General features: G+C 48.6%; 3 protein-coding genes across 9 annotated transcripts in view; 1 reads left to right on the top strand and 2 right to left on the bottom strand.

Moving 5' to 3' along the window:
* Positions 1-440: 440 nt before the first annotated feature.
* RBSN (rabenosyn, RAB effector) lies at positions 441-10,791 on the bottom strand. Of its 3 annotated transcripts, none has more exons than XM_068157711.1 (12): positions 10,723-10,791; positions 9,930-10,226; positions 8,726-8,869; positions 7,680-7,780; positions 7,522-7,567; positions 7,261-7,422; positions 6,199-6,440; positions 5,857-5,927; positions 4,931-5,017; positions 4,315-4,417; positions 3,748-3,822; positions 441-3,640 (listed from the first exon to the last, which is right to left on the bottom strand). In XM_068157711.1, the coding sequence occupies exons 2-12, from the start codon at positions 10,090-10,092 to the stop codon at positions 2,507-2,509; spliced, it is 2,328 nt and encodes a 775-aa protein (XP_068013812.1). In that variant the 5' UTR covers positions 10,093-10,226; positions 10,723-10,791; the 3' UTR covers positions 441-2,506. The 3 variants fall into 3 exon arrangements, with proteins under 3 accessions (XP_068013812.1, XP_068013813.1, XP_068013811.1); XM_068157712.1 differs by having other exon boundaries at positions 10,731-10,753; XM_068157710.1 differs by lacking the exons at positions 9,930-10,226; positions 10,723-10,791 and adding an exon at positions 9,829-9,912.
* Positions 10,770-24,417, top strand: part of TMCC1 (transmembrane and coiled-coil domain family 1) — a 113,582-nt gene continuing 99,934 nt past the window's right edge. Inside the window, exons 1-3 of one of the 5 annotated variants that reach the window (XM_068157715.1) lie at positions 10,770-10,787; positions 12,186-12,283; positions 12,684-12,913. The gene's annotated coding sequence lies outside the window, so the exon portion shown is untranslated. Of the gene's footprint in view, positions 10,788-10,929; positions 11,030-11,845; positions 11,911-12,185; positions 12,284-12,683; positions 12,914-24,417 lie in introns of those variants that run through there. The other 4 variants (XM_068157713.1, XM_068157718.1, XM_068157714.1 and 1 more) reach the window with 4 other exon arrangements.
* TRH (thyrotropin releasing hormone) lies at positions 16,927-18,825 on the bottom strand. Its single transcript, XM_068157724.1, has 2 exons — positions 18,639-18,825; positions 16,927-17,513 (listed from the first exon to the last, which is right to left on the bottom strand). The coding sequence occupies exons 1-2, from the start codon at positions 18,823-18,825 to the stop codon at positions 16,927-16,929; spliced, it is 774 nt and encodes a 257-aa protein (XP_068013825.1).

Here is a 24,417-nt window from a genome sequence, read left to right on the forward strand (position 1 = left end):
TGGGGTTCACAACAGACTGAAAAGTCCAAAGCACAGAATTCCACAATGTATAGAAAGCAGTACAGAGGTGTTTCTTCTGTCTCATACCAACTGCAGACAGCCAAGTGGTAACTCTAGGCTCAAACTACATGCTGAATTTAATTGATGTCCTTAGCAGTCAGAAACAAAACTCTCTTTTGCAACTCCTGCAGTTGATAGTGTAGCTCTGAGAAGCACTGGTCAAGAAAATCAGCAGCAAATCAGAACATGCAAGTTGTTGGTGTTCGTTAAGGTAAGCTTTACCATTGCCTTCGTTGTCCTTCACACAAAGTGTAAAGCCTCTCAGGTCCCCTACATTGCACATTCCCTTAAGCCAGGCTTAGGTATCAAACCCCTGCTGAACTCCATGTCAGCACCTGAGCCAGCAGGCAAGGACAAGATTCCACACCAGGAGTCGAGAATGCCAGGGGCGAGCACAGCACAAAATAAAGATGCTGGTTTATTTCATCTGGTTACAAAGGTTCCACACAGAGCCCTGCATGCAGCCTTAACAAAAGTCAGTGCTGGTCACTGAGCTTTGTGAGTACCAAGGCCTCCTGAGCCCCACAGCACTGAGATGCCAGCACAAGGTCTTCATTTAGAGGTGACTTTAGTAGGGGTCTGTATGACGCGGAACACTGACAGAGCTGATGAGGTATGCCTGTAAGAACACATCACTGCATGTACAATAAGGGTGCTTGAATTCTTAGTGTATTAGACTGAAAACAGGAACAGGGCAGGGTCATTGCAACAAGGAGAAGGAACACTTTGAAATGGGAAAGCTGAAGTCACTGGAACATTGTTTTCATGCTGATACCAACAAAGCTTTGGGTTGCAGGGAGCAACCCTTGGTGAGCAAGCACATCTGTCCTAAATAACTACTTTAAACACCATCCCTGACATGCATCCACCTCAGCCTTTGGGGGGTTTCCTGCCCCAGTGCACATCTTGTTGACCTTTCAGAATCCTCTGCTCCTTTCTACTTGGTGGAACACTGAGGGACTCAAATCAAATCATCTCCATATAAAAGCTTCCTGATCTTAAGACAGTGTCTTCTGCACACCTCCACCTCTGGACCACAGTGAGGACATCAGCTGTCCTCAGGGAGGACAGAGGTGGTGGGGTTTTTAAAACACCAGCTCCACAAGTCCCTACCTTCACTTACAGCAAAATAAATCCAGAGTCCCTGCTCTGTAGGTGGTGTGACTGTGTCTCTACAGGACCACACAAGCCTAGCTTGTAGCTATGCTAACAGACACCATGCACCATGCCCTGTTCCACCATGATCAGACTTCCATGTAAGCCCAGTGCTGTGCAGGGTCATCTGCCTGACCTTCCTCTGCTCCAGTGTCAACACCTGTTAGCCCCACCACCTTTCAAACCTGTGCCTCTCAAAGCAGCTGAGGCTCCATCTTCTCAGAGAGAACCCAAGGTGATTCCAAATTTCTGCAGCAGCCTTCGTGAGCCAAGCTCAGCCCTCCTGCATCACAGCTGCTGGCCCTCAACTAGTAAAGCCACAGGATCACGAGATGACTGCCGCTTGGAGCCTCTTACTTAAGACAGACATGCCTGGCTGCCACCTCTGCTGAGCAGAATCAAATAGGAGAGATGTCTCCGAGCTGTAACAGAATTCCAGTTCAGTGGCGCTTCAGCCCTCCCTTGTAAACAAGATTTGTTTTGTTCCTTGAATGCTACAAAAGAAGGGTTCCAGTTTCACAAATGTGACAAACATGATCATTCTGTCATTAAAGGAATGTGTAGATTCCAAAAGGTGCTAGCCTGTTTCCCTGGAAATAGGCTAACATTTGTTCCCTCATAAGCAGGTCTCTGAGGCCAGCCTGGCTCTGTGTGACACAGCAAGGCTGGACTCAGAGCAAGTAGGAAACCGAAAGTTATGAACAGACAGCATGCAAAATTTGCTAGGGAATTTTTATAAGCACATTAAAAAGTTACTGATATTAATATCAGTTATAAAGTTCTCAGTCTTAAAATCCCTTTTATGTGTTACCATTGCACAAAATTGACCTGCTAGCCTGTAAGTTCTGCACCTCAGAGCACCGCAGCAGCCTTCCAACAGCACTTTTATGTAATGCTCTTGGGCAGTGCAGCTGGCCTGCAGCCCTGGGTCCTTGTCAGAGGACTTCAGTCAAAGCCCCACTCAAAAGGCCAATACAACAGAAAAGGGGAAAGATGACAAACCAACACTGCACCCATTTCCAAATCAGTCCCCTGTCAGCCACTCTGACCGGACTGAGCACAGACCAAGGAGCAGTCAGCATCAGACACTCTTGTGAGCAACAGGTGTGATGCCAGCAGCATACTTCAGTAACTCTTCAGGTCTGAGCAGTAGTGGAAATGCCTAACTGAAAGTGCATGTAAGTCAAGACTCTTTCAACTCCCTCTTGTCATCTGTACTGTTTGTCACGATCTGCTCTACTTCCCCACATTTAACAGCAGATGTAAAGCCATTAGGCAGCGTGCAGCTGCTTCAGCAACTGGATTTCTCCTTCTGCTTCACCAGCGTGCGCTTCAGCTCCTTCAAGTTCTCTGTCAGCACCTCCACCTCATCCATTCGTCCACTATGTTTGGCATCAAATATGTAAGCTTTGATGTTATCTATCTGCTGGAGAAGCAACTCTTCCTCTATAGTCTCCTCTCCAGAGACCTCGATGCCATCCTCCACTTCAAAGGGATTGGTTGAAGATCCCTCTTCAAATGGGTTCCCGGAATTCCAGCTGCCCCCAGGCTTTTGAGATGGACTTTCATCCTCTTCAAAAGGGTTCAAAGAACTGCCAGGTGCTCCACTCATTTGCTTATCTTCCTCATCATTTTCAAATGGATTATACTCTTTTTTATCACTTTGCAAAGCTGTGCTAGACAAAGAAGCCACTGGAGAAGTGTCTTTGGCAAATGGGTTAGAATCCTCCTCTGACTGAGGGGTATCTGCTTCCTCTTCAAAAGGGTTTAGACAGGCAGCCTGACCTTGGTCTTTGTCACACTGTAGTATGCTCTGGGGTTTGTATGTGAAGATCAAGTGCTCTTTAGCTGGCAGCTGCTCAACAGCAGGAGATTCAAAGCTTGGGTCTCCCTTGATCTGAGCAACATCCAGATCCAATGCATGGGCTGTCAAATTCTGATCCTCTTTTACAACTTCATGCTGGTGCTGCCTGCCTTCTCTGAAGTCTAAGGAGTGTGTCCTTGAATGCTGAGACATGATTTTGAGATGTTCTCTTTCCCACTCCTTTTCACGTAGGACCTGAAGTTCCTCCCTCTGCATCTCTTCCTCCTCTGCCTGCTTTTTAGAGAGCTCAATAGCTTTAAGAGTCTGCTGTTGGTCATATTCATCCTGAAGCTGCCTCAGGTTCTCTTGCAGCATGTGGACCTCATCTATCCTATTAGCTGCCTCGGCCTGCTTAATGAAGGAGGTGATGTTGTCAATCTGCTGAAGAAGTGGGTCTGCTATCTCACTCTCCCTTGAGATGCTAGAGGTGGGTAACCAGCCTTCAGACTTCTTGACTGTTCCCTTTTTCAGGTGAGCTGCATCACCATTAATTGCAGCTGCAGATCTGGAGATGAAGTCTTTCTGTTTTTCCTCTTGCTTTCCATGTGTTTCCAGAGCCACCTAAATCAAAACACATGCAGGAACACCATGAGCTCAAAAAATTCCATTCTAAATATCCAAAGGTAGAAGTTAACAGACAGTGATGGCTGTCACAGAGGGAGTCTTACCATTTGCAGTCTTCTCTTCTTCAGTTCTTCATACTGGTCTTTGGTTGGCAGGGACATCAGGCCAAAGAGTTTTTCCTGACAAAAATTGTAGTATTTACAATGCTGCTTGCAGGCACTCAGCCAGTGTTCAAGTACTTGAGAGACACCACCAAGAGAACACCCCACAAATAAGAGGCACTTCAGCTCTGCAGTCACTGCTGCAAGCCTGAGCACTTCTGCCACCAGAACTACACTGCTAGCTAGCTGCACACCCCAGCAAGAGCAAAGCCGCTACTCACCCCTCCTCTAAGGTCCTTCAGCCTAATACTGTGTTTGAGCTACCACCACGAGGGGAACTCCCAAAAGTGAACTAAACCTCCTGCTGGAAGAGTTTCAAACCAGGAAGATGCCTGGCAAAGAGAATGCTCTCTAACAGTATCATCAAGGTTGGAAAAGACCTCAAAGATCATCGAGTCCAACCTGTCACCACAGACCTCATGACCAAACCATGGCACCAAGTGCCACATCCAATCCCCTCTTGAACCCCTCCAAAATTCACATTCAGCTCACAGCACAAGCTCCACCTACCTGAACAAAAAGTGTAGCTGAGTATCTTATCATTCTCTGAAGCTGTAGTGTTTTAGGATGGGGTTGAGGATCTTCATGCAAGCCTAGACTCAAAATCTTCTTACTGAATCAAAGCAAACACACAGCTCCATCAGCTCAGAAACGAGGGCCAGTGAAAACGTGACAGAACGGAGACAATCTTGGAAGAGAAATTTCTGTTGTTCTTTTAGATAAGCCACCTTGGCTGTCACAAGGAGTAACACTTGTACTCCCATGCTTTTTAAACAAAACCAACCCCCCAAACAACAGCACCCCAAAAAAAAACCCCAAACAGCAACAAAAAACAAGCAACCTCCCCCCAAAACCAAAAGCTCCAACCAACCACCCCACCCCCAGCTGTGCTGCTATTTGCTTCCCCTGTGCTTAGTTACCACACTGCAGAGGAATGCATAAAAAGGAAGCAGAAATTGCTGGGGCACCTTCTCCTGTGCCCCTGCCAAAGGTGCAGACACACTCACTACCTGTGTCAATAGGCAGGTGCATGCTGCACAAACTCAGACACCAACAGCTGAGGCAAACCACACACAAATGGTGAGAGGGGGACAAGTGCAGGCCAGAGTGGGGGAAGATCTTTTACCTTAAGGCATCTATCAATTCATAGACTTTCTGAATCTCCACTCTCAAGTCATTAGCATGTTCCAGACTGTAGGTAGTCTCCCCAGCACTGAGAAATAAATACACTTTTAAGTCACACATCCAGCCAACAACACAACACCAGAAGCTGTCTGGAGAGGACTGACGCCACACTGGCAAGACCAGCTGACCCCAAAGGGCTCCAATGGCTTTAAAACGCCCTTGAGACGGCAATGGGAAGTGACAATCACCTGAACAGGAATGCCTCACAGAAGATCAGTTTATTTATTATAATATTACTACTACTTTTGTTTTTCTTCAGGAGAAACAGTAATTTACCACAGGACTGCCACTCTTTCAGTAATGCCCCAAAGCCAGACTTAGCCAACCTCTCAGCCGGCGGAGTTTCACCAGCCAACCGGCATGGGAAAAACACTCAAGGACTCCACCACTACAGTCAGTTCTCTCTGCTAAGGTTTGTCACAAAGCAGAGGCTTACAGCCCCACGTGGCAGTAACTGACTGTCCCCTGGGCAACCAATTACCTGCATTTGGCCAGAATCCCACACCCATTGATAAAGCAAATTTGGATTTAGCAGGGAAGACTTCAATACTCTTTAGCTTTCCTCTCCTTTTATACCACAAACACAAAAGGTACAGATCAGTCTCCTGAATAAAGCTTGCCTATTCATACCAATCCAGTTTCTGGGACTCCCTACTGCTCAGAAATCTTTAATTCAACAAATTTTACAAACCTCTATGCAATGTTACCATTACCTCATTCAGTGCCACCTTGCTTGAATAGCAGCCAAGGGACAAGAAGTAATCTAACACTGCTTTGTCTTAGCATTTGCATACTTTTGCAGCCTCAGCACACCACTGCCATACTCCTTCCCACACTTCATAACCAAAACCAGCAAGCAGGGCTTACTTCAGAGACTCTGCCATCCTGATGTATTCCGGTGCCTTCTGATCAACCTTTTCCATGCAGAGCCGGAGTTTCTTGTTTAGAACAAAGCAGAAACGAGAACTGACATTAAAGCACTAACACAAGAACTTGCTGACATAAACCTGTGTGCATTCAGTTAACTGTGAGAAAACCATGCAAGTACTCAGGGTGACAGGACCCTGCACAGATGGCATTGTCAGGAGGAGGGAGAGACTCCCTGTATCCCTGCGAGGTGAATTCAGAATTTAAAAGCTGTTTCAATTGATGACTTCTAGTCTTAAACCTCCACACAGAGGTACCCCAAGCAGCAGAGAGTGAATTTACCTCGTAGAGTTTCACAATCTCTGGGGTGCATTCCTTCTCATCAATCTGTTGCTCTCTTTTCAGCAGGGTGTCTTTGCAGTGCCGACAGCAGCGGATTCGCTCATCGTCCTTCTCGTCCAGCACCGAGCTCACGCTGCTGATGCTGCTGATACTGCCCCGGCGGGAGCCATGGACACTGTTAGGTGAGGAGCTAGGGCTGCTGTGAGAGCCCAAGGCCTCTTTGCTGGCACTGGTGAGCTTGCCTAAGCATTAGACAGAGGTCTGTTTAGAGGGACTGCAAAACATTACCAACACAAATGAAATGCACTTCAAGGGAGACTCTGCATTCAGGTACTGTTAGTTTCAACAGTCTGCTGGCAGGCATGCAAGTTGCTCATGACAACCAAGACAGCAAGTCCGAACTGGGGTCTTCACTGTCAATTAAAAAGCAGCTAGAGAACAGACTGCTGACCACCACCTCCCTTGCTTATGCCTAGAAGCATTCTCATGTTGGAGGTGCACAGTTACAGACCAGCATGGGGAAGCTCTCCGTGTCTCATGCTTCAATCTGCCAAAAAGCCCAGTCACTGTCATTTGTTCCCACAGGAAACACAGCCTTCTCTCCTACGTACCAGCTGAAGAAGTTAAAGACCAAAGGGTTTCTTAAAGGCCTGTGGATGAACTTCCTTACTGTCAGCATTTGGACAACCACAGGCAAGACTGGAAACATCCACAACAGAACCTCAGCAGTTACAGTTCCTGGAGGTAACACCCTCACAGTTACAAGTACTCAATAGAGTAAGACTAAACATTAATTCTGTTTACTAGTAGCATACACTACTACTGCTTCTAGTGACTTCTTCAGTGTTCTGCAACACTTCCAAAGCTAAAGGAGGAACACAAAGAATTGATAAATTATTCTCCTCAGACAAGCGTCTGCATGACACTGAGTGGCACGCTAAGGACTGAGTCTTCTGCACAGGCAGAGTATCACCAGCAGCTTTTTTCCCCGATAGCAAAAGGCTGGGCTGCAGTCAGAGTGAGCTAAGGAAAGCAGGAATTGGCCCCAGGGGCTGTACTCACTTGCCAAGGGAAGGCTGATGAGTTCCATGCACTTCTTGCACATGATGGAGCCGCAGAGGCGGCAGTGGTGACGTCTGTTCCGAATGCTGAACTTACTGCCACAGTCTGGGCAGAAGGGGACGTCCTGATCACTGACCCAAGGCACAACAGACTTCTCTATAGCTGTGATGGACAGGAGAAGAGGGGACACACAACTGGAGGCATTAAACATTTCTCAGTTCGTTACACCACAGGAGTAGTCTGAGTGAAGCTCATACCAACCTCTTATTTTAGCCGACTCGGTGTTTGCTCTGTCGAACGATGTAAGCTAGCAGAAGAAACAGAAGGTTTGAAGAAATGGCACACTCCATAGCAAAACCTGAGGAGTTTAACCTAGGAAGCATTCCTAAGGCTGGAATGTTAAAAGGCAGCAGATTTACCTTTTCTAACCTGATGATCAGCTTATTGACTTCAACTACATAGTGGTCAATCCTGGCTGCTCGGTGCTTCTTGAAATCAGAAAGATGGCTTCTCATAGCCCCTGGAGAGACAGCAGGAAGGTTTTATGGTCACCCAGATGTGCTGCAGGGACTTAAAATGCATTCAAACACCTCTCCTTGCCCTTTATTTCTCACTTTCAAATCTAATTCTAAAGACACATTATAATCCCAGACTTCCACAGTACTGCTCTAAATGAAGCATAGAGGTTAGAGCCCAATCTCCAGGCTAGCAGTAAGTGTCATCAGAATAACTGCCACCAAAGTAACTGATAGCTCAGTGACAGCCAGGGGCAATTTCCAGTCCTAGGATTTCTAATTACAGGCTTGCTCATTTACCCCTGCAATTCTACTAATGTAGATTTATATTCAGAGAGGTGTTTTTGGGGTTCTGTTGGGGTTTTTAGCATGGTCATTGTTTTGTGGTTGGTTTGTTCTTTTCATAGTAAATCTCTTTATATAAAGAGATGGTCTGCACCTCAAATCCAAGATAAAATTGGAGGAGTTTAAAATTGATGAACATGCCTTTTGTCAGACATGTAACCCAACAACTACTTGAAGTGTAGCCCAAAAGCTGAGAATTCTGTAAAGCCACAGCCTAATTATTAATCAGCTATAGCTTAACTGTTAATCAGTGGAGCATCTGTTTTGTAAAAGGTCACAAGATGTTTGCAGAACACCTCAACAAAGCTGGGTGCACAGAGGTGAACACATCTCCAGCAGGTCTCAACAGCTAAGGCACAAGGACAACAGTGACTCCGCTCCCAGGGCTAGCTGGGGTGCTCATTCTATTCCACGCCCCTGTTATAAGCATTCTCCCCTCCACCCCACACAACAGAGGCACAAAACCAACATGCAAACCATAGCCTCGTCCTACAGGAACTCAAACAATGCAGACACAACCCATACAACTGCAGCTATACTGTGGCACTTTCCCAAGCAAGATCAAGGAAGTTATCCCCACTGCTATCCCTTTCTAACTCTCCTACCTACTTCCTGGGGCTCCCACATGTAAGGATCCACCCCGCCGTAGCTGAAGGACTCGTATCGCTCCTGAGATCCAGAATCAGTTCTGTCATCTCCATCTCGTTTCAGCAATTTCTTCTTTGCTCTTTTGGCCTTCTGGACCAGGTCTGAAAGATAAACCCAAGCAGGTAGTCACCAAGTATTTGTCACATGAAACCAGTACAGAACATTCATCTCTCAGCACAACTCTTCTTTCTCGATGGCAAGTTTATGCTCCACATGCTCTGTTTAGAACCAGAATGGGGTTCATAAAATCATGGATAACATGCAATGCACTTTGTTGCTTGTCATAAAGTAGTATTAAGGTCCTAATGCCGAAAGAGTAGCTCTAGACACTCCAGTCAGACACTTCACTGTAAAACGGTGACCCGTCTTGGGCTCTGGGACCCATTTCACAGCACCATGGGACATTGTAACAGAAAGTATCTTAATTCTCCTCATTCCCAACCATTTTCTTAGCATTCAAGGCTGTTTGGCACTTTGTCTTGTTGCACAAACTACAAATGAAAAATTTCAGTGTGCACCTAAATAATTTCAAAGGTCTTGAGAGAGGAAGGTAGTCTCCCAGGCAAAAAAGAGACTAAGAACTTGGAACTTCAGAACCTTCAGTGCCCTTGCAGCCTCGTTCCACTCTGGATGGTAGCAGAAGCTGAAGGCACCGCTGTGCTTGCTGAAAACATTCAGTAGTTCCTTGGAACAGATCTTCTATACATCAAGCTTCCTAACAAGATGCTGAGGGTCGTCAGTTTGCATGTCCTTTTATATTTTTAACTGTTGTATTCAGTGCCCAAAACACTGGAACCTGCACCTTGCTCTTACTAGAGTCTGTCCACTCCGAGCTTCAGCCATTAGTGCCAGCAGCCCCTCTGCAGCCACCGTCCCTCTTAAGTCTTCAGCTGAAGTTACGCTGCCTCCCACACCGACCCCCGGTGACAGACACACGTTTCTCCAGAGTCGTGCCAGGCAGGCTTTGCCAGCACTGTAACTCCCTCTAAGGGATAAGCCCGCTCCCGCCCGCTCTCCAGCCTCCAACACCTCCTCGCCCGTAACCCACTGCAATTCACACCTGCGTGTTCTCAGCGCTCCGAGAGCCCGCGGCACCGGCGGCTTTTGCCGTACGGAATCCGGGGCGGCAAACGCGACCGCGTTAGAAGGGCCGCCTCTTACTTTTGAGCTGGCCCCTGACGTCCCTGTCCTCGCCGGAGTGCTCCTCCTCGTAGTGTGCCTGCAGCTGGTAGAACGACTGCAGGTCCTTCAGGCAGAGCGGGCACAGGAACCCCTCCCGCATCTCCCCCGGGTCGCCGAACGGCGGCGGGCAGCCGGACGCCATGGCGGCCGGGCCGGCGGCGAGCAGCTCTCGGTCCCTGGGCTCAGCAGCGGTGCAGCGGCGCGGGGCGCGGCCGCCCGGCGGGGACACGGCGAGGGGGCGCGGGGCGCGGCAGGGGCATCGTCCTCCGCGGCTTTCTGAAAGACACCGGAGCAGCGGCGTCGGGCTGGCGGCGCGGCCTCACCCCACGCCCTCCCTAGCCCCTCCGCGGTGTAGCGGCCGCCCACGCCAAGGCCCGGGACAGGGCGCGGGCCGCCTCCCGCCGCTCCGCATGCGGTACCCGCTCGGCCGCTAACGCCCAGTGCCGCCGGAGCCTGCGGGCCCCGCCCAGAGAGAAGAGAGATCTCTGCGGGGCCCTGCTGCGGAAGGAGAAGCGGCCGCGAACGGCAACCAGCGAGGCGCGCGGGGCGGGGGGGGGGGGGGGGTGAGGAGAGGGGAGCGGAGGTGTCGCCTGCGCACGCGCGGGCAGCTCTGTGGGCGACGGGGCCCGGGACCCCCGCGCGGCCGGGGCAGGAGGCACGCGGGGAGAGGGGCGGGGCTTCGCGCCCGTGCCCAGCCCCAGAAAAGCGATTGGGGGGGGGGGGGGGGGGGGCAGTGTCCCTCCCGAGCGGAGCCACCAGCCCCGGGTCTCACCTCCGTACCGGGGTGGGAGCTGCGCGCGTCCCGCCTGCCCGGCGGAGGGCGGAGCGAACACCGAGGTACGGCTGGGCGGGCAGGGCAGAGACAAGAAAGGTTCATCCGGGACCTGCGGGAGGCCCCACTAAGGCGTGAGCGGCCGAGCGCAGAGCTATCGATGGAAGATGGGGCGGGACAAAGGCGGTGGTGGCCTGGGCGTCTGCGTCCCCTGAGGGAGGCGCCGCGGCAGCCGCCTGGAACGGCGCTAAACTGCTTTAATGAGCCGTCTGTAAACCCTGCTGAAGTTCCCTGGGAGTCCCCGGGTGTGAGTTTGGCCTTCAGCCTACTTTTACCTCACTGGTTGATGTCAGGCGATGCTCGCTTGGCAGCAGTGTCTCTATTGCTCCGTGTCTCCGTTGCCTCTCTCGCAGCGGCAGCTAAGAATTGTATCACCGTGTTCTAAGGCAACGTTTCTTTGCAAAGCGTAGTGTACAGTCCGTGGTTTAATCGATGCCCAGCCCCGGTGAAGCGTTTGCTCTAATCCGAGGGCCTCGCATGGAGCAGAGGGCCGTGGGCCGCTGGGGCCGTGGAGGGCTGTGCAGTGTGAGGCTGCTGCGGTTGCCTCTGCACCTCTGGCCTTGGAGGATGAGAGCTGGAAGCAGCCTGCAGCGTAGTGCCTCGGAGGGCTCGGGTGCTTTCCTGGTGTGTGCTGCAGCTGTTTGCCAGCGCTGGGCCGTGCTCGTAGCTTGGCAGCACCCGGGTGGAACCAGCTGCCCTCCTTTGCTGTGGCCTTGCTCCTTTTGCCTAGGCCTAGCCGAGGCGTCTCTGGAGAGCAGTGAGCATGGGAAGGTTGTGGCAATAAACGAGAAGAGGTGCAGGGCTTGCAGCCAGGCTGCCCAGGAATTGTCGTTTGTTTGTTCGGTTTCATGTGGGTTTTCCTTCGTTTAATGGGTATAGGGGAAGCACAGGAAAAGGGGCAGGAGGCGTATGGAGGACATGTCCGTCACTAGAGGGCACCCCGGGTACGTCTGAGAGCGGCTGGAGAGCAGCCGCGGGCCCTGGAAGCGGAGTCACAGCGCCTGGGGCTGCTTAGCCTTCTGTTCTGAAGAGTGCTCTGCAGCAGGCAGCCTGTGCCGCTGTGAGCCCGGTAAGCTAGGCGGCTCGGCCCTGTCATTCAGTTTGACTTAGAGAAAAGCAAGAGACTCGGTAAGTTTCTTGTATTATGCTTCTGTTTGAGTGCTGGACACAAGTTGGATCTCTCCAAAAGATCTGTGTGCCTTCAGAGGGTTTTGTGCAGGCTTATACACAAAACGTTACCCATCTAAAACGACAGAGGTATGTTAATATTTCACAGAAAAAGTCCAGATGCTTCCTATCTATACAAAGGTTATTTATCTAACAGAAGTATACAAAATGTCCAGGTGTCTTCTATCTCTACAAAGATTATCTGTCTACTTCTCTCCCCCCTTCCTGCATTCCAGCTAACAGTGGGGAGTTCCTTGTCAGCTCTGTTACTCTCCTGAACTCGATACAAATCTTAACAGAATTTCCTGCTCATCGAGATCTACCAAGAATCAGGGTAAGGAGAAGTAGGGCTGCAGTGAGCAGTAGGCTTTTTCCTTAAGCCTTAAAGGCTTATTAAAATGGTAAATGCCGTGATCGAAGTCTAAAGCCTGCTGTTGAGACAGGAGCAGTGCAGCGAGAGGACTGCTGCAGCGAGCTATGGGTGAGGGCGTGCTGCACTGTGCAGCAGCCATCCAACACTTCCCTGTCTCTGGGGAGCTGACTCACTCTTTTGCACATTCTGCAAATTACTTAATACTTTCTTAATTACTGAGGAAACACCACAGTGTATCAGGGACTCTTGAAAAGAGGAATTTCATTCAGCACTTTGAAAGTGGTGATGTCTTTCTTGTACTTATTAACTCCTCTCTCTCCTTTTCTCTCTCCCTTTCCTTCCCACTGTGGCTTTGCTCCAGCCCGCTATAGAGAGTCTTCCCTGGCTCCGCCCAGCCCCACTGTTCAGCCCTTTGCTGTCGGTTTGCTTTCCCTTACTCCAAGGGAATTTCAGAATCTTAGCACGACCTCCCCTGCCGCGCAGGGCTGGCTGAGGACACCGGGTGGTGACGCTGTTCTTCAGCTCCTTGTAACATCTTCACCATTTGGAACGTCAAGTAATGGAATCTGATCCCACACAGGAGAGCGAAAGGTAGGCCAGAAGTAATCCTTGGTGATGCCTATCTACTTCTCAAGTAGTGCAGTGGAGTAGTTTTGCACAAATGTGGCTTACTGAGAAGAAGAAAACCTTTGAATATTGGGAAATCAACAGTGTTGAGCTCAGTGTAGACTTTGGGGTGGAAGCAGAGTGGAAAATCAGAATGTTCTTCCTAAGCATTCCCTAAACTAAATAGCTCCTTAATTTAAAGTGATGCTGTTTCTAAAATGGGCCTAAATCCATTTTTTAAACTAAATAATAAATGTGAAAAGCTCCTTTCAAGTCTCCTAAGATTGAAATGGGTAGCACAAAATTATTCCTGCAACATAAAATCATCTGACTTTGCTTTGTTTAGGTGGATCTAAACCAGCGTTTTCCCTGGTTTGCATTTTGTTCAGAGATGGAAAAAGTCTGCACCTTACCATTCCTCTTAACAAAACCTACATTCATTATACTCAGATTGCTTATGGCAAACATTTTGATACAAGCCAAATTTAGTCAGTCTGTGTAGAGAGGATGGCAGCTGTGCTTCCATGCCAAAGCCGTGATTCTCCCGTGTTTGCAGACTCGCCCATCAAAACTGACAGCATGGTGAATTGTAAGAGCTGTAGCTGGCAACTTGTGGACACCCTCCTTCTCTGATTATCTGTTAGTTGTTTCAGGCAGGCCAGTGATCTACACCACTTTGTGGTGAACACTGCTGAAGAATCTGGCCCCTTGGTTCTGAGTGCCACGGAACAGCACCACTCTTACACAGTGGGTGAACTGCAAAGAGCTGAGACAGGAAGAGTCAGAATTGCTTTGTGTTTGCACTTATTTAATGTTTTACACCACATTAGATAGTGTCCAGGGCTGCCTGTCAGATGTCCAGCATGCCTATATGTGGGTGCTCCCTCCTGTAGCTCCTCTCGTCTTCCAGCTCCCCTACAGGTTTGTGCAGCACCCAGATACTGTCCTAAAAGCAGTGAGCAGAACACTCTCAGCAGTGAATGGTTTGGAAATTTTTTGCAGGCCTGTTCTTGATGTCTTCAACAGCACCTGCTTCTTCAAGTGGCTTGCTTTGTGTCTTGACTGCTTTGGCTCTGAGAGCCTTTCAGGAAGTTTTACTATATTTTTTTGGTCTTGGCTTTTCTCTCTCCTCCTCCTTCTCCTCCTCTCTTTTTACAATCAGTTCTTCAGGAATCCCATGCATCAGTGTCAGCTTCAGAATCAAGAGGAAACTCCATGATCTCCAGAGGTCCCTTCCAACTCTTAACACCCTCTGATTCTCTGGGAAAATTAGTTTAAACCAGCAATCATATTCCAGGTAACCTCTTCAAAGCAGGTCACTCTCCCTAGTTGTCCCAACCACAACTTCACATTTTCCCTACAGCAGTCAGATATTTAAAGTGTCCACACTGCATCATAGCTGGGTTGTTAGGATATCCTACAGGGAGAAAATGGCAATGATGTAACTTCCTTGGGGGGCTCCTGCATTACCTTCTTCCATTTTGCAGGAGTATTTGGCTCATGTGACCAAGTCTGGCTTCCCCTCTTTCCAGATCAGGAGCATGAGGCAGGCCCAGTGTGTGTTAGCTGTGAGGATGTGTTCCTGCAGCCACTGAGTGCTGCTTGTTCTGGGGTGTCTGTGAGATGCTGCTTACTTGCCTGGATCAGACCACAGGGACTGGAATCAGTTCAAGACCTGTCTTTGCCTTTGGGCTAGGATCCTTCCATTACTCTGGTGTCTGACATGCCTCATGTCTGTCAGGAGCCAGTGTCATGCTTCAGCACCCCAGTGTAATCTGTGATCTAATCAGAGTTCAGTGCTTCTTTGCTCTCCTTCAGCCTCTGCTGCATCTCATGTAAGCAAAGTAACTTGGCTCCTCACTGACTCATGTCCTTTTCTTGGTTTCCTTCTTGGGACTTCTAAGCTGCAGTGGTTTCATCAAGGAGAGCAAGCTACAGATGTCTTCACACAGGTTTAAAAGTAGCCTCAAGGCAGGTAGATAACTGAGTTTTCTCAAGGAACTTGCCCATCTGTTTTTATCAGAGGTCTCTCTGTTCAACCAGATTCCTTCCTGATTACCCTGCAGAAGTGAGGAGCTCCTGCTCCTTGCTGAAGAGGGAAGTGGAACTTCTGCACCCCAATACAGATAGCCCACATATCCATTCCCTAAAACCAGAAGGATTTCCCTGCCTGCAGTTTTCATGTGATGTCTCTGTACAGCCCAGACCTCACCCAGGCTTGTCCCTCTGCAGCACTTCTCCACTTAACTGCTCTGGTGAGGCCTCCTGACTGGTGCTTTAACAGTGCAGCTGGCTGCTGAATGTGAACCGAGTTACCAGGCAAGCAGTGACTGTCTCCAAACTTCTCTGACTAAGGAATCATTAGAAGGAGTAATAAAAGGATTTGTTGCAGCCATGTCCCTTGGAAGCAGTTGGCCCATGCTAATTACAGTGGGTTTGCAAAAAGGTCAAATCTGGTAAGTGTGTGGGAGGGAGGCACAGAACAGGAAGAGGGGAGTTGAAAACAGCTGGCAAAACCAACTTCTGTAACTGGGACAGTGCTGTCAGACAGGGAGCAGGGAAACAATCCTGTTTCAAGGGAACACTCAAGGCACTTGGTGTGTCTTGATGGTGGTGAAGAGGATGAATGTCAGTGGAAAACATTTGTGTAAAAAAACAGCATTCTAGCAAAATACTGAGATGCTCTGCCATCCCTTTGCACAGGGAGTGGTGAGAACAGCTGAAGGCACTCAGAAACTGCATTTACTACAGAAATCAGTAAACCTGTGGTTTGGACCTGTGAACAGGGAATCAGACCTTTGGTTACGTTCCCTGGGAGCTAGGTGAGAAGGCTGCTGTGGGCTTGACCCAGATTCATCATTTTGTGTGTCACACAGGTAGATTTAACCAGGGAATCTCTCTAGATACACATTGTCTTTCCACTTCAGTAGCAAACCAGTTTATGCATGAACGTGCTGACCACCAGCATGCAGGAAGGCTGTGCCTAGAAAAGCACTCTTTGATGTTGTTTGGTTTTGTTTAGTTTGGGTTTATGTTTTTCACTCCACTGCAGTGTGTGCACAAGGAATAAGGACACCCAGAGCTGACGGTTGACGTTTATTGAATCATTCATAACAAATGAACACTTGTGTGGGTCTGACTAGGGAGAGAAGAGAAGTCAGAACTCCTTAGGGGAAAGAAGGGATATCTGCTTGTTTCATTCTGGAACATCCAAGGTGATGGGATGTGCACAGCTGGGTTCACAACTTGTGATGGAGGTGCTCTAGGATCATAGAATCAGAGTGGGCTAGGTTGGAAGGGTTGGGCAGGGACAGCTCCCACTAGGCCAGGTTCCTTAAGACCCCATCCAGCCTGGTTTTGAACACCTCCATTAACCCTTTGCATTAACCCTTTGCACTCTGTATTTGTTTTTTATGTAAAGGGGTTTTATGAGCCAGTTCCAAGTCAAACTATGAAGTCAGTCATCTACCCTGCTGCAGCTGGAACAGCTTCTATCTGGTTAATGCTCACTCTGGACAGATTCAGTGTACAAGAGTTCAGCTCTTGATGGATCATTTAGAATTTAAACCTTAGCCCATTCCTGTTTGAAACAACTGGCATGTGTTGTTCTGTTCTCTCTGTTAATTTCCTGGTCTCACTGGTGTGAGAGGGAACCTCACAGTTACTGCACTTTAGCAGCATCAGGACAGATTGGAGTCTGTTTGCAAACAGCAGAGTGAACACATGCAGTGACATCGTTCTGGGGCCTGAGCTGGTAAGGAGCATTCTTAACTCCCTAAAGTGGAGTAGGTGAAGACTTGCAGCACGTGCCTGCCCCATTCCACGGGGTCCTTTAGTTCCTTTAAGTGTGTGACAAAGCCATTGACTGAAATGGGAACGTGAATGCACTGAAAGGTAGGTGCAGAGGTCAGCAGCAGGAAGCCAGAGGGGAGCAAACAGCATTGTGTGGTGAGCTGGCAGTTTCCTCCAGCAGATGCCAATGGTACACAATGATTTGCTCATTCCTCTGCTTCACTCTCCCACGCTGATCTCTTTCCTGGGTGCTGACGTTTTTCTTCTCCCCTGTCTTTGCTAACACTTTCTACTAAATCAAGCAACAGGCTGCCTTTGTTACAGGTGAAGGGCTCCTGGAAGCTGCAGGGGCCTGCATCCTCAGGGCTGTCAGAATCCCAGGGCCTTTTGCCAGCATGGTGGTGTTCCTCACCATACTGCTCATTTACTTCTACCTCATCATTCCAGCCTCTTCTGCTAGGATGCTGCCTCTTGGACATTAGATACCTCTTGCCTGGGTGCTGCCTTTTGGGTAGCTGATTTAAGTAGGTTGGTTGTGCAGCAGAGGTGTCAGCGGTCTGGTCTGACAGCCATCTTCTGCCAGGGTGCTGTCGCTTTTTCAGCTCCAGATAGCTGTCAAGGTCGTCTTCTGTCTCTCCTTTCCCTGGGTACTGCCTCTTCTGAGCGTCTCCATAAGATGTGTCTTCCTCAGCATCTCTTTTTCCAGGATGTTGTCTCTTCACCAGGTCATTCAGGTACTTCTTCCCAGAGTGCTGTCTTTTGGAAAGCCTTTGTGGCAGAGGGGCATTTGGTTCTGTGCAAGGAAAAGAAGGAGGTTAGTGAGCCCCCACAGCTCTCACTAAGTGAGCTGAAAGAGAACTTTGTGGAGTTCTGTGGGGCAAGATCATAAGCTGTTGTTCATTATGCCCATTTAATTGCACAGTTAACTGTATGGTCCTGGATTTGATGACTGAATGGCATCTGTCCTAACAGTTCTGGCACATTTTTATAGCATGGATGCATTAGGAACTAGCTGCAGCCAGATGGGAAGACAACAACAAAGTCTGACGTGTTGATTCAGGTAAATGTGTCAGACTCAGGTGAGGGGAGCAACAGGTGCTGAGCAGCTGGCAGAAATCAGCTGCAGAAGCTGGATATGGGGAAGAGCTGGACATCATCACAGTATGCAGAAAAGACAGGGGTGGGACACCGGTTGAAGCAGAGATACGGACATTTGAAAGCCAGCCCAGAATTTCCAGCCACTAGCCACTGCTCGTTCTGAAGCTGTCTTTAGTGTGTCAGGTCTTGGATCAGCATGACTGACCCTCAGCACTCCCCTGAGTGGAGAGGAAGGCTCTTGCTGTGGGTACATGGAGCCATCTCCTCTTTCCCCTCTGATTGGGCTCTCTGCTCCTTGGTGGTGGCAGCACCCCTGTGTGATCTTGAGTCTGATTTGCTTCCCCTGCAGTGAGAGCAGAGTGTCTGCAGGCCAGGAGGCAGGGGAGCTATGGCATCCCTGCTTTCCCAGCTGCAGAGCCCGGGACTTCTGGGCTGGGGGAACTGGTGGGCTGAGGCAGAGGTGCTCCCCTTTTCAATTGACAGCAGGTACAGGGTCCACAGCTGGGAAATGTCTTCCACGGCTCCTCTTAGAGCTTCCCTAGGGAAGTACTTGCCAAACAGGCAAGTCTTCTGTGACAGGCTTCTGCCTTGTTACTCTGCAGCAGCTGCTTGGCAAGGGCACAGCACTGCTGCAGGCAGGCCTCAGAAGAAAGCACATTGGAGAGCTCTGTGTCAGCATACGGCAGCTGACCTCCTGTCCTTCCCCTCCTCTTAGTGTGAGTAACAGAGGACGTTAGAACCTGGGAAGGATACAGCAGCTGTAACCTCAGCCAAGTCCCATGCTCATGTCACCAGAGGCTGTCCCCAGGGTTATTGATACCTTTATTCATCTCTTCAGCGTTCTTGAGGGCAGACTGAAGGAGGCGGCTTCCGGATCTCTGCAGGATGTCATCGAGGGGGGGTTTAACCATGTTCTCACTTTCCTCTGGAAGGGGCTGCCCCCCATTGAGGCAAACACCAGACAAGGTTAGGCAGAGGAGAAGCAGTGGCAGCTGGATCGATGGCATTGTGGGACAGGGGCTCCTGCAGCCTCCACAGGAGAGAGAACAACAGGGAGGAGGATGGAGCTGACAAACCTAGCAGCCATAGCAATGTTCCACACACTGCAGAAGGAATGTGGCACTACTGTAGGGACTGAAGCCTGTGAGGGTCCTTCCTCATTTCTGTTACTAACTTCTCAGTTTATTTTCTATTCTTCAAAGGATCAGTAAATTCTTCACCATCAAATCCAGGCACTTGTTTGTTTTTCCAGCACAATAAACATTCACATTTTCAACACCTACTTTCCTGATGCACAGTTAGTCCTGGAAGCCAGGGACTCTGCTTTGCCTCTTGCCAAGAGGCAAAATAATTTCCCTCTTGAACTCTTGGCTCTCACAGGGCACACACACATCCACCTGCACTAACAGTCTCCACCAGGCAGTTCCCTTTGCTAAGGATCCATTTAAGAGCCACACTGGGATTTGCAGCACTTTGATTCCACCTTTAACAGCAGTCAGTTTTTACTGCCTCTTTCTGTACATTTCACTTAGCCTTCCCTTTGTGCACTTGTCAGTGCAGATGGCAATGCTCCCTCGGTCGGGGAGGTTTCTTGCACTGGGGAAGCAGCTAGTGTTTTTCAAAGACATCATCATAATCCTGTCCTTACTGCCTCTTGCCCAGGTAACTTGTTTTTCTTTTGGCTAGCACTAACATGGATTTATTTTGCAGAAAGCAAAAGTTCCCTCAGTAGAATGAAATCTATCTTTAAGACTGGTACAGCAGTCACTGAGCTTCATTATACCTTCAGAACATAAATGGTTTATCTTAGGCACAATTTTACAAAGCCCTGCACATTTTTAAAAAGAGAATGAATTTATGATCTCTCTCTGTGGCTTCTGTCACTTCTATCAAGTCCTTGGATAACAGCCCTAAGAATATCACTCAGGCTGCTTGGTTCAGAGCAATCTCTAGAAGGAAAGTTAGAATCAGCTGAAAGGAAAATATTTGGTACGTTACCTGGTTTGTAATTTCAGAGTCTTTCTTGGTGCATCTGCCAAGGGTTTGTTCAGTCCTCTGAAGCTGTTTGCTCCTGTGCTTCAAAGTTGCCCTCTTCCTGCTGCAGACACAGGCAGCATCCAGCAGAACTGCTGCTAAGTTCTCTCTGGATGGCTGGTGGCTCCCTACTTATACTGCTCTGCTTCTGGACCCTTCATGCAAATAGCTGTGAGGTAATGCAGGTGATGTCTTGGGGGGTTTGGTGGGGTGAGTTGGTTGGTGTGTTTTATTCTTGTCTGTTTATTGATGGCAGAGATCTGCATGTGGAATATATTTTAAAGCTCTGATGGTTATTTGCTGGCTTCTGTATATCCATGCTTGACTCCCAGAAATTGCTTTCTTCATTGCCTGAAGAGATTAAGCTGAATTTTATGTAACCCAGCATAGAGAAAAGGTGTTTTTTCTGTTGACAAACAGAAGCTTGTGTATTCTACTGAGCCAGCACTGTGGAGTAAATGCAGAGACAGGCAGTTTATTAAGCTAAGGAAGAAAAGCAATGGGAAAAACTGTGATGGATTGTATGAAAATAACGTGAGGGGCATTGTACAGCTTTCTGTGTGCTCTTGGCATAGGTTTCTGTCAGCAGTGGCTTCACAGCGTTAGATGCTCAAACGCGTTGCTGCTGTGTGCTTCAAAAAGCAGCAGGCTGTTGTAGCTAGAAATGAGGCTCCCAGTCTTCAGCTGAGCCGTTGGAGCTGTTCCTCCGCTCAGTGCTGCAGAGAGCAGATCGTGCGGGGCCAAGCCAAAGAGCTGGCGCTTGGCTAATCCTGCTCAGCCTAAGCTAGGGGCTGAGCCTGGAGTGCTGGTGCGGCAACTCAATCCGTGTTACTACGTGAGGGTTTCAAACACATTCAGCCCATGTTTGTCTGTTTCCCCATTTCCTACCACTGTCAGCAATCAAACCACCTTTGTACATCCTTCTCATCACTGCCATAACAGTGCTGAAGTGACAGTTCGTCCTCAGCAGCAAGGAGCAACAAAACCCAACTACCTGTCGCCATGCTTTGAGGAAGCCTGTCCTGGGAGGACACTGGCACTGTAGCAGCTCTCAATGGGTGTTGTGCCCCAGCCTGAGACAGGGCATTTGGGGGATAATCTCTTGCTAAATGAAGATGATCAGCTGCCAGTCTGAGCCCATGGCAGTGTTGTTTTCCTGAGAAGAGCCAGAGAACTGCCCAGCAAATTCAGCCAGTGGACAGCAGCTGGGCAACTCCTCCAAAGCAAAGGTGCCTGTAAAGGCAGTGCCTGTGTGGTTTTAGTTTAAACAATACCCTTGGGCTTTCCAGGATTCGTAAGAGTGCTGGGAAGTGTTTTAAACTCTTTCATTAATACCAGAGTTAGCTGTTAATGGAGCAGTGGCTGTCTAGAGCTAGATTTGCCCTAATGAAATGCTAATAAAATTAGCCAGATTACCTTTTTAATTTCAGTGAGATGAGCCTTTGAACTTCTCTCTCTCTCTGACTTGAAATGAACATTTAACTGAATTTTTAAAACTCCTCTCACACTTTGAAGCATGGCTCCTGAAAAACATAGGTGAGAAGAGAGATGGTTAAACAGCTGAAACAATTTCCCATACCAAATCCTGTCAGGCTATTACAAATAGCCTCCCCTATGAATGTGTTTCATCTTGGCACTGAGGGAGCAAGACAGATTTCACTTGTGGCACAGCAGGTGACGTACAGCACCTCTCAGCAGCCCAGACATGACAGGATAGCAGAGGCTTGGGCTTTGGAGCTTTGGGTGACTGCAATTTAATAAATCTGCTTTTGCCACAATGTGCAAATCCTCAATGTGTGTAATTTTGAGCTGGAAATACCTCCTAGCATGCAGTTCTCCCTCTGGTCTGAAATTAATCCAGAGCGCATAGAAGGGCTGCCTGTGTGGCTCCAGCTCAGGGCAGCAGGAGCTGATGCCTCTTTCTGACTCATGTCATGCTTGTGGCCAGATGCACGAGGCTATGCAGCCAGTGCCAAGTCCATCACCCAGCCCTTGGTTCCTTTCTTTCTAAGCCCTCCCAGCCATCTCAAACCAAACTGTGGCCCCTGGTTTCTCTGCACAAGCTAACAAGTGCTGTTCTGCACTGTACTGTTTCTAGTGCAGTTAGATAATGATGCCCTAGGTTTGGGATCTGCTGCTGCGTAGAGTGAACCTCACTGGGAATTACATTGGCTTCACACTAGCTGCTTGGTATTTCCTGGGTGCAGCTGCTCCTCAAGATCCCTTCACAGTATAACACTTTACAAACAACCAATATATTGACCTGTAATCAGAGCGGGCACTGACAGAATGGGAACTGCATTTTGGAACGTGCCTTGGGAAGAGTGAAACACACGGCAGAGTTAGTGAGGGTTCTGTGGCTGGCTCTCTGCAGTGCTTTCTTGATAAGCTGCTGAAGCCAAGCCTGCCTTCTACATTTAAAAAAAGCTATTTTCATCATGTGGTGGAAGGCCTCAGTAATTTTGAACAGCTTCTTAATCTTGCTTTGTTACATTCTTCCATTCAGTTAGTCACATTTGCTCTATGGTTTTTTACACAAACAGGGGATTATTTTTTTTTTTTTTCCCCAGCTAAAGTCTATTTACAAAGTGTTTCAGTTCTGAAGAAGCATTTTCTGTCAGAACCTTGTTTCTGGAGTACATCCCCAGTCAGCTCATGTGGATGGGATCTTCTAACCAAACCGACCACAGGCAGGACCTGCAGCCCCATAAGCTCTGTGCCTCTGTTCTCATTCATTTTATAATCATAATTTCATAAAATAAATTATTTGACAGAAACTGAATGTCAAAAATTGTTCACAGAAGAGATATCAGCCTGTTTTCATCCTCATTAAAATCTGCTTCTTGACCCCTTTGTTCTGAGGACTCATTTTAGAGGACAGGGACAAATCCTTACAGCTGCTGCCCTGTGCAAAGCCTCTCCGTGCATGCAAAATCAGCTGCACAGTGCAATGGTCTGGACTCCCAGCCAAGCATCTGGCCCTCTGCTCAGACTCACTTTTGTCTTACCTTGGACTGGTTTAGTAGAGCTTTAATGCTTTAAGGAAAGAAAGTCTAATTTAAACACCTCAAAGGGTCTTTTGTTTCACAAGCAGTTCCTTATCTCACAGCTGCAACAGTGTCTCTTCTTAAGATGCTGGCTTGCTTTTTAGCATCTTCTTTAGGGGGGGCTGGCCACATTTTTTCTGTCTCATTTTCCCTGCAGGTGACCTTTCTATTTAAGAGATTTCAAAGTGTTAATGTCCTTTCTTCCCACTCACTGCACAACTGCTTGTGACCCTGTGAGCTCAGTTCACGGGTAGGAGGGAGAATCTCTTTTCTCAGACTCCGGAGACATATTCCAAGCTGTACATTCCTGTCTGTCGCAAACCCACTGACGCCCCTGACTTGCCCAGAGCCTGGGTGAGCACAGGGTTTGGCTCCCAGCACACACGTGTCTGTGACTGGCTCTAGAAGGACGCAGAGGTGTGCAGCTATCACATTTCACATCTGAGTAGAGCATTTCAGCACCACTCTGATCCTCAGCCCCTTTGTCCAGCGGCTGTCTTTTGTCAGGGGTGCTTCATGTCCCCTCGAGCTTCTGTATCAGCTCTGTTTGTGAAGTTGGTTTTGTTTTAAACGTTCTCAAGAGCACACCAGGTTCTGAAAGGGCTTCTAAATGAAGGAACTGGGAGACAAACATCTTCAGACCCCTCAGAGGTTTGTGCTCCTCCTCTTTCCAGGCTGCTGGTTGCTTGGGGTATTGGCTTGGCTCGCTCCCCAGGTGTGTGCAGGACCCATGGTGAGTGCTTGCCCAGCTCAGCATATTTGCTCATAACAGTCTGGACCTTAGCTTTAGATCTGTCACTGTGCACACCACTGTTGGTCCCTAAAAAGATGTTGAAGGCAAATATCAGCTGTTAACCTAAATCTGATCTCTGTTTTGAACAGTATAAACTCTGATATTTTGTCTGAACACTCCAGTATGGCAGCCTGGAGTTAGGCACAAAGTTCTTCTTGGCAGATTTGTGCATCTTGACATCTTCCTTGGGACACCTTGCTCTGCTTACTGCCAGAGAGGGGTAACTGAACTACCTTGGTCTACTTTAGCGTAGCATCATGGTTTAGGCCACCTGGCTTTGTTGTGATTGATCTAAACCCAACTCCCCTGAGGCTTTCCCTGGCTTCTCAGTAGGTCAGGAGGGCAGCTCTTCTAGCATGGATTCTATTTGTTCCAGTGTGGAGCCATAGCTGTGGTGCTTCTGCTTAGTACAAGCGCCTGCGGTGGGGAATGCTTGCTCATGATTCAGTTCTGAGGCCTTCTGGGGCAGCTGCTGGTTAAAGCCAAGTGAATGAACTGGCCTAGAGAACCTGCAGAAGCTGCCCTGGCTAACACTGGATGTTCCTTGAAGTGTGGCCTGAAAATGGTGAGGAACAGCAGTAAAGAGCCTCTTCTGAAGGCTCTGTGACTGTCAGCTGACACTCCCCTGCTCCTCTTCCTCAAACATTCCGGAAATGGCTCTGACTGTAAGCCCCCAAGTTTTATAGCTCTGCAAACACTGAAGGGTTGAAGCTAAATCTTTTTAA

Source organism: Melanerpes formicivorus, unplaced genomic scaffold (assembly GCF_026170545.1).
Source record: "Melanerpes formicivorus ecotype bairdi unplaced genomic scaffold, bMelFor1.0.p_v2 SCAF_38, whole genome shotgun sequence".
Taxonomy (NCBI): Eukaryota; Metazoa; Chordata; class Aves; order Piciformes; family Picidae; genus Melanerpes; species Melanerpes formicivorus.

Bases quoted from the DNA above. Each gene is read 5' to 3' on its own strand.
- TRH (XM_068157724.1), bottom strand. From the start codon at position 18,825: ATGCCATCGATCCAGCTGCCACTGCTTCTCCTCTGCCTAACCTTGTCT. The intron at 17,514-18,638 runs GTATCAATAACC...TTCCTTGCACAG, and splicing joins CGCTGAAGAGATGAATAAAG to AACCAAATGCCCCTCTGCCA.
- RBSN (XM_068157711.1), bottom strand. From the start codon at position 10,092: ATGGCGTCCGGCTGCCCGCCGCCGTTCGGCGACCCGGGGGAGATGCGG. The intron at 8,870-9,929 runs GTAAGAGGCGGC...TTTATCTTTCAG, and splicing joins CGTCAGGGGCCAGCTCAAAA to ACCTGGTCCAGAAGGCCAAA. The intron at 3,823-4,314 runs GTAGGTGGAGCT...AATTTTTGTCAG, and splicing joins CAGCTACACTTTTTGTTCAG to GAAAAACTCTTTGGCCTGAT.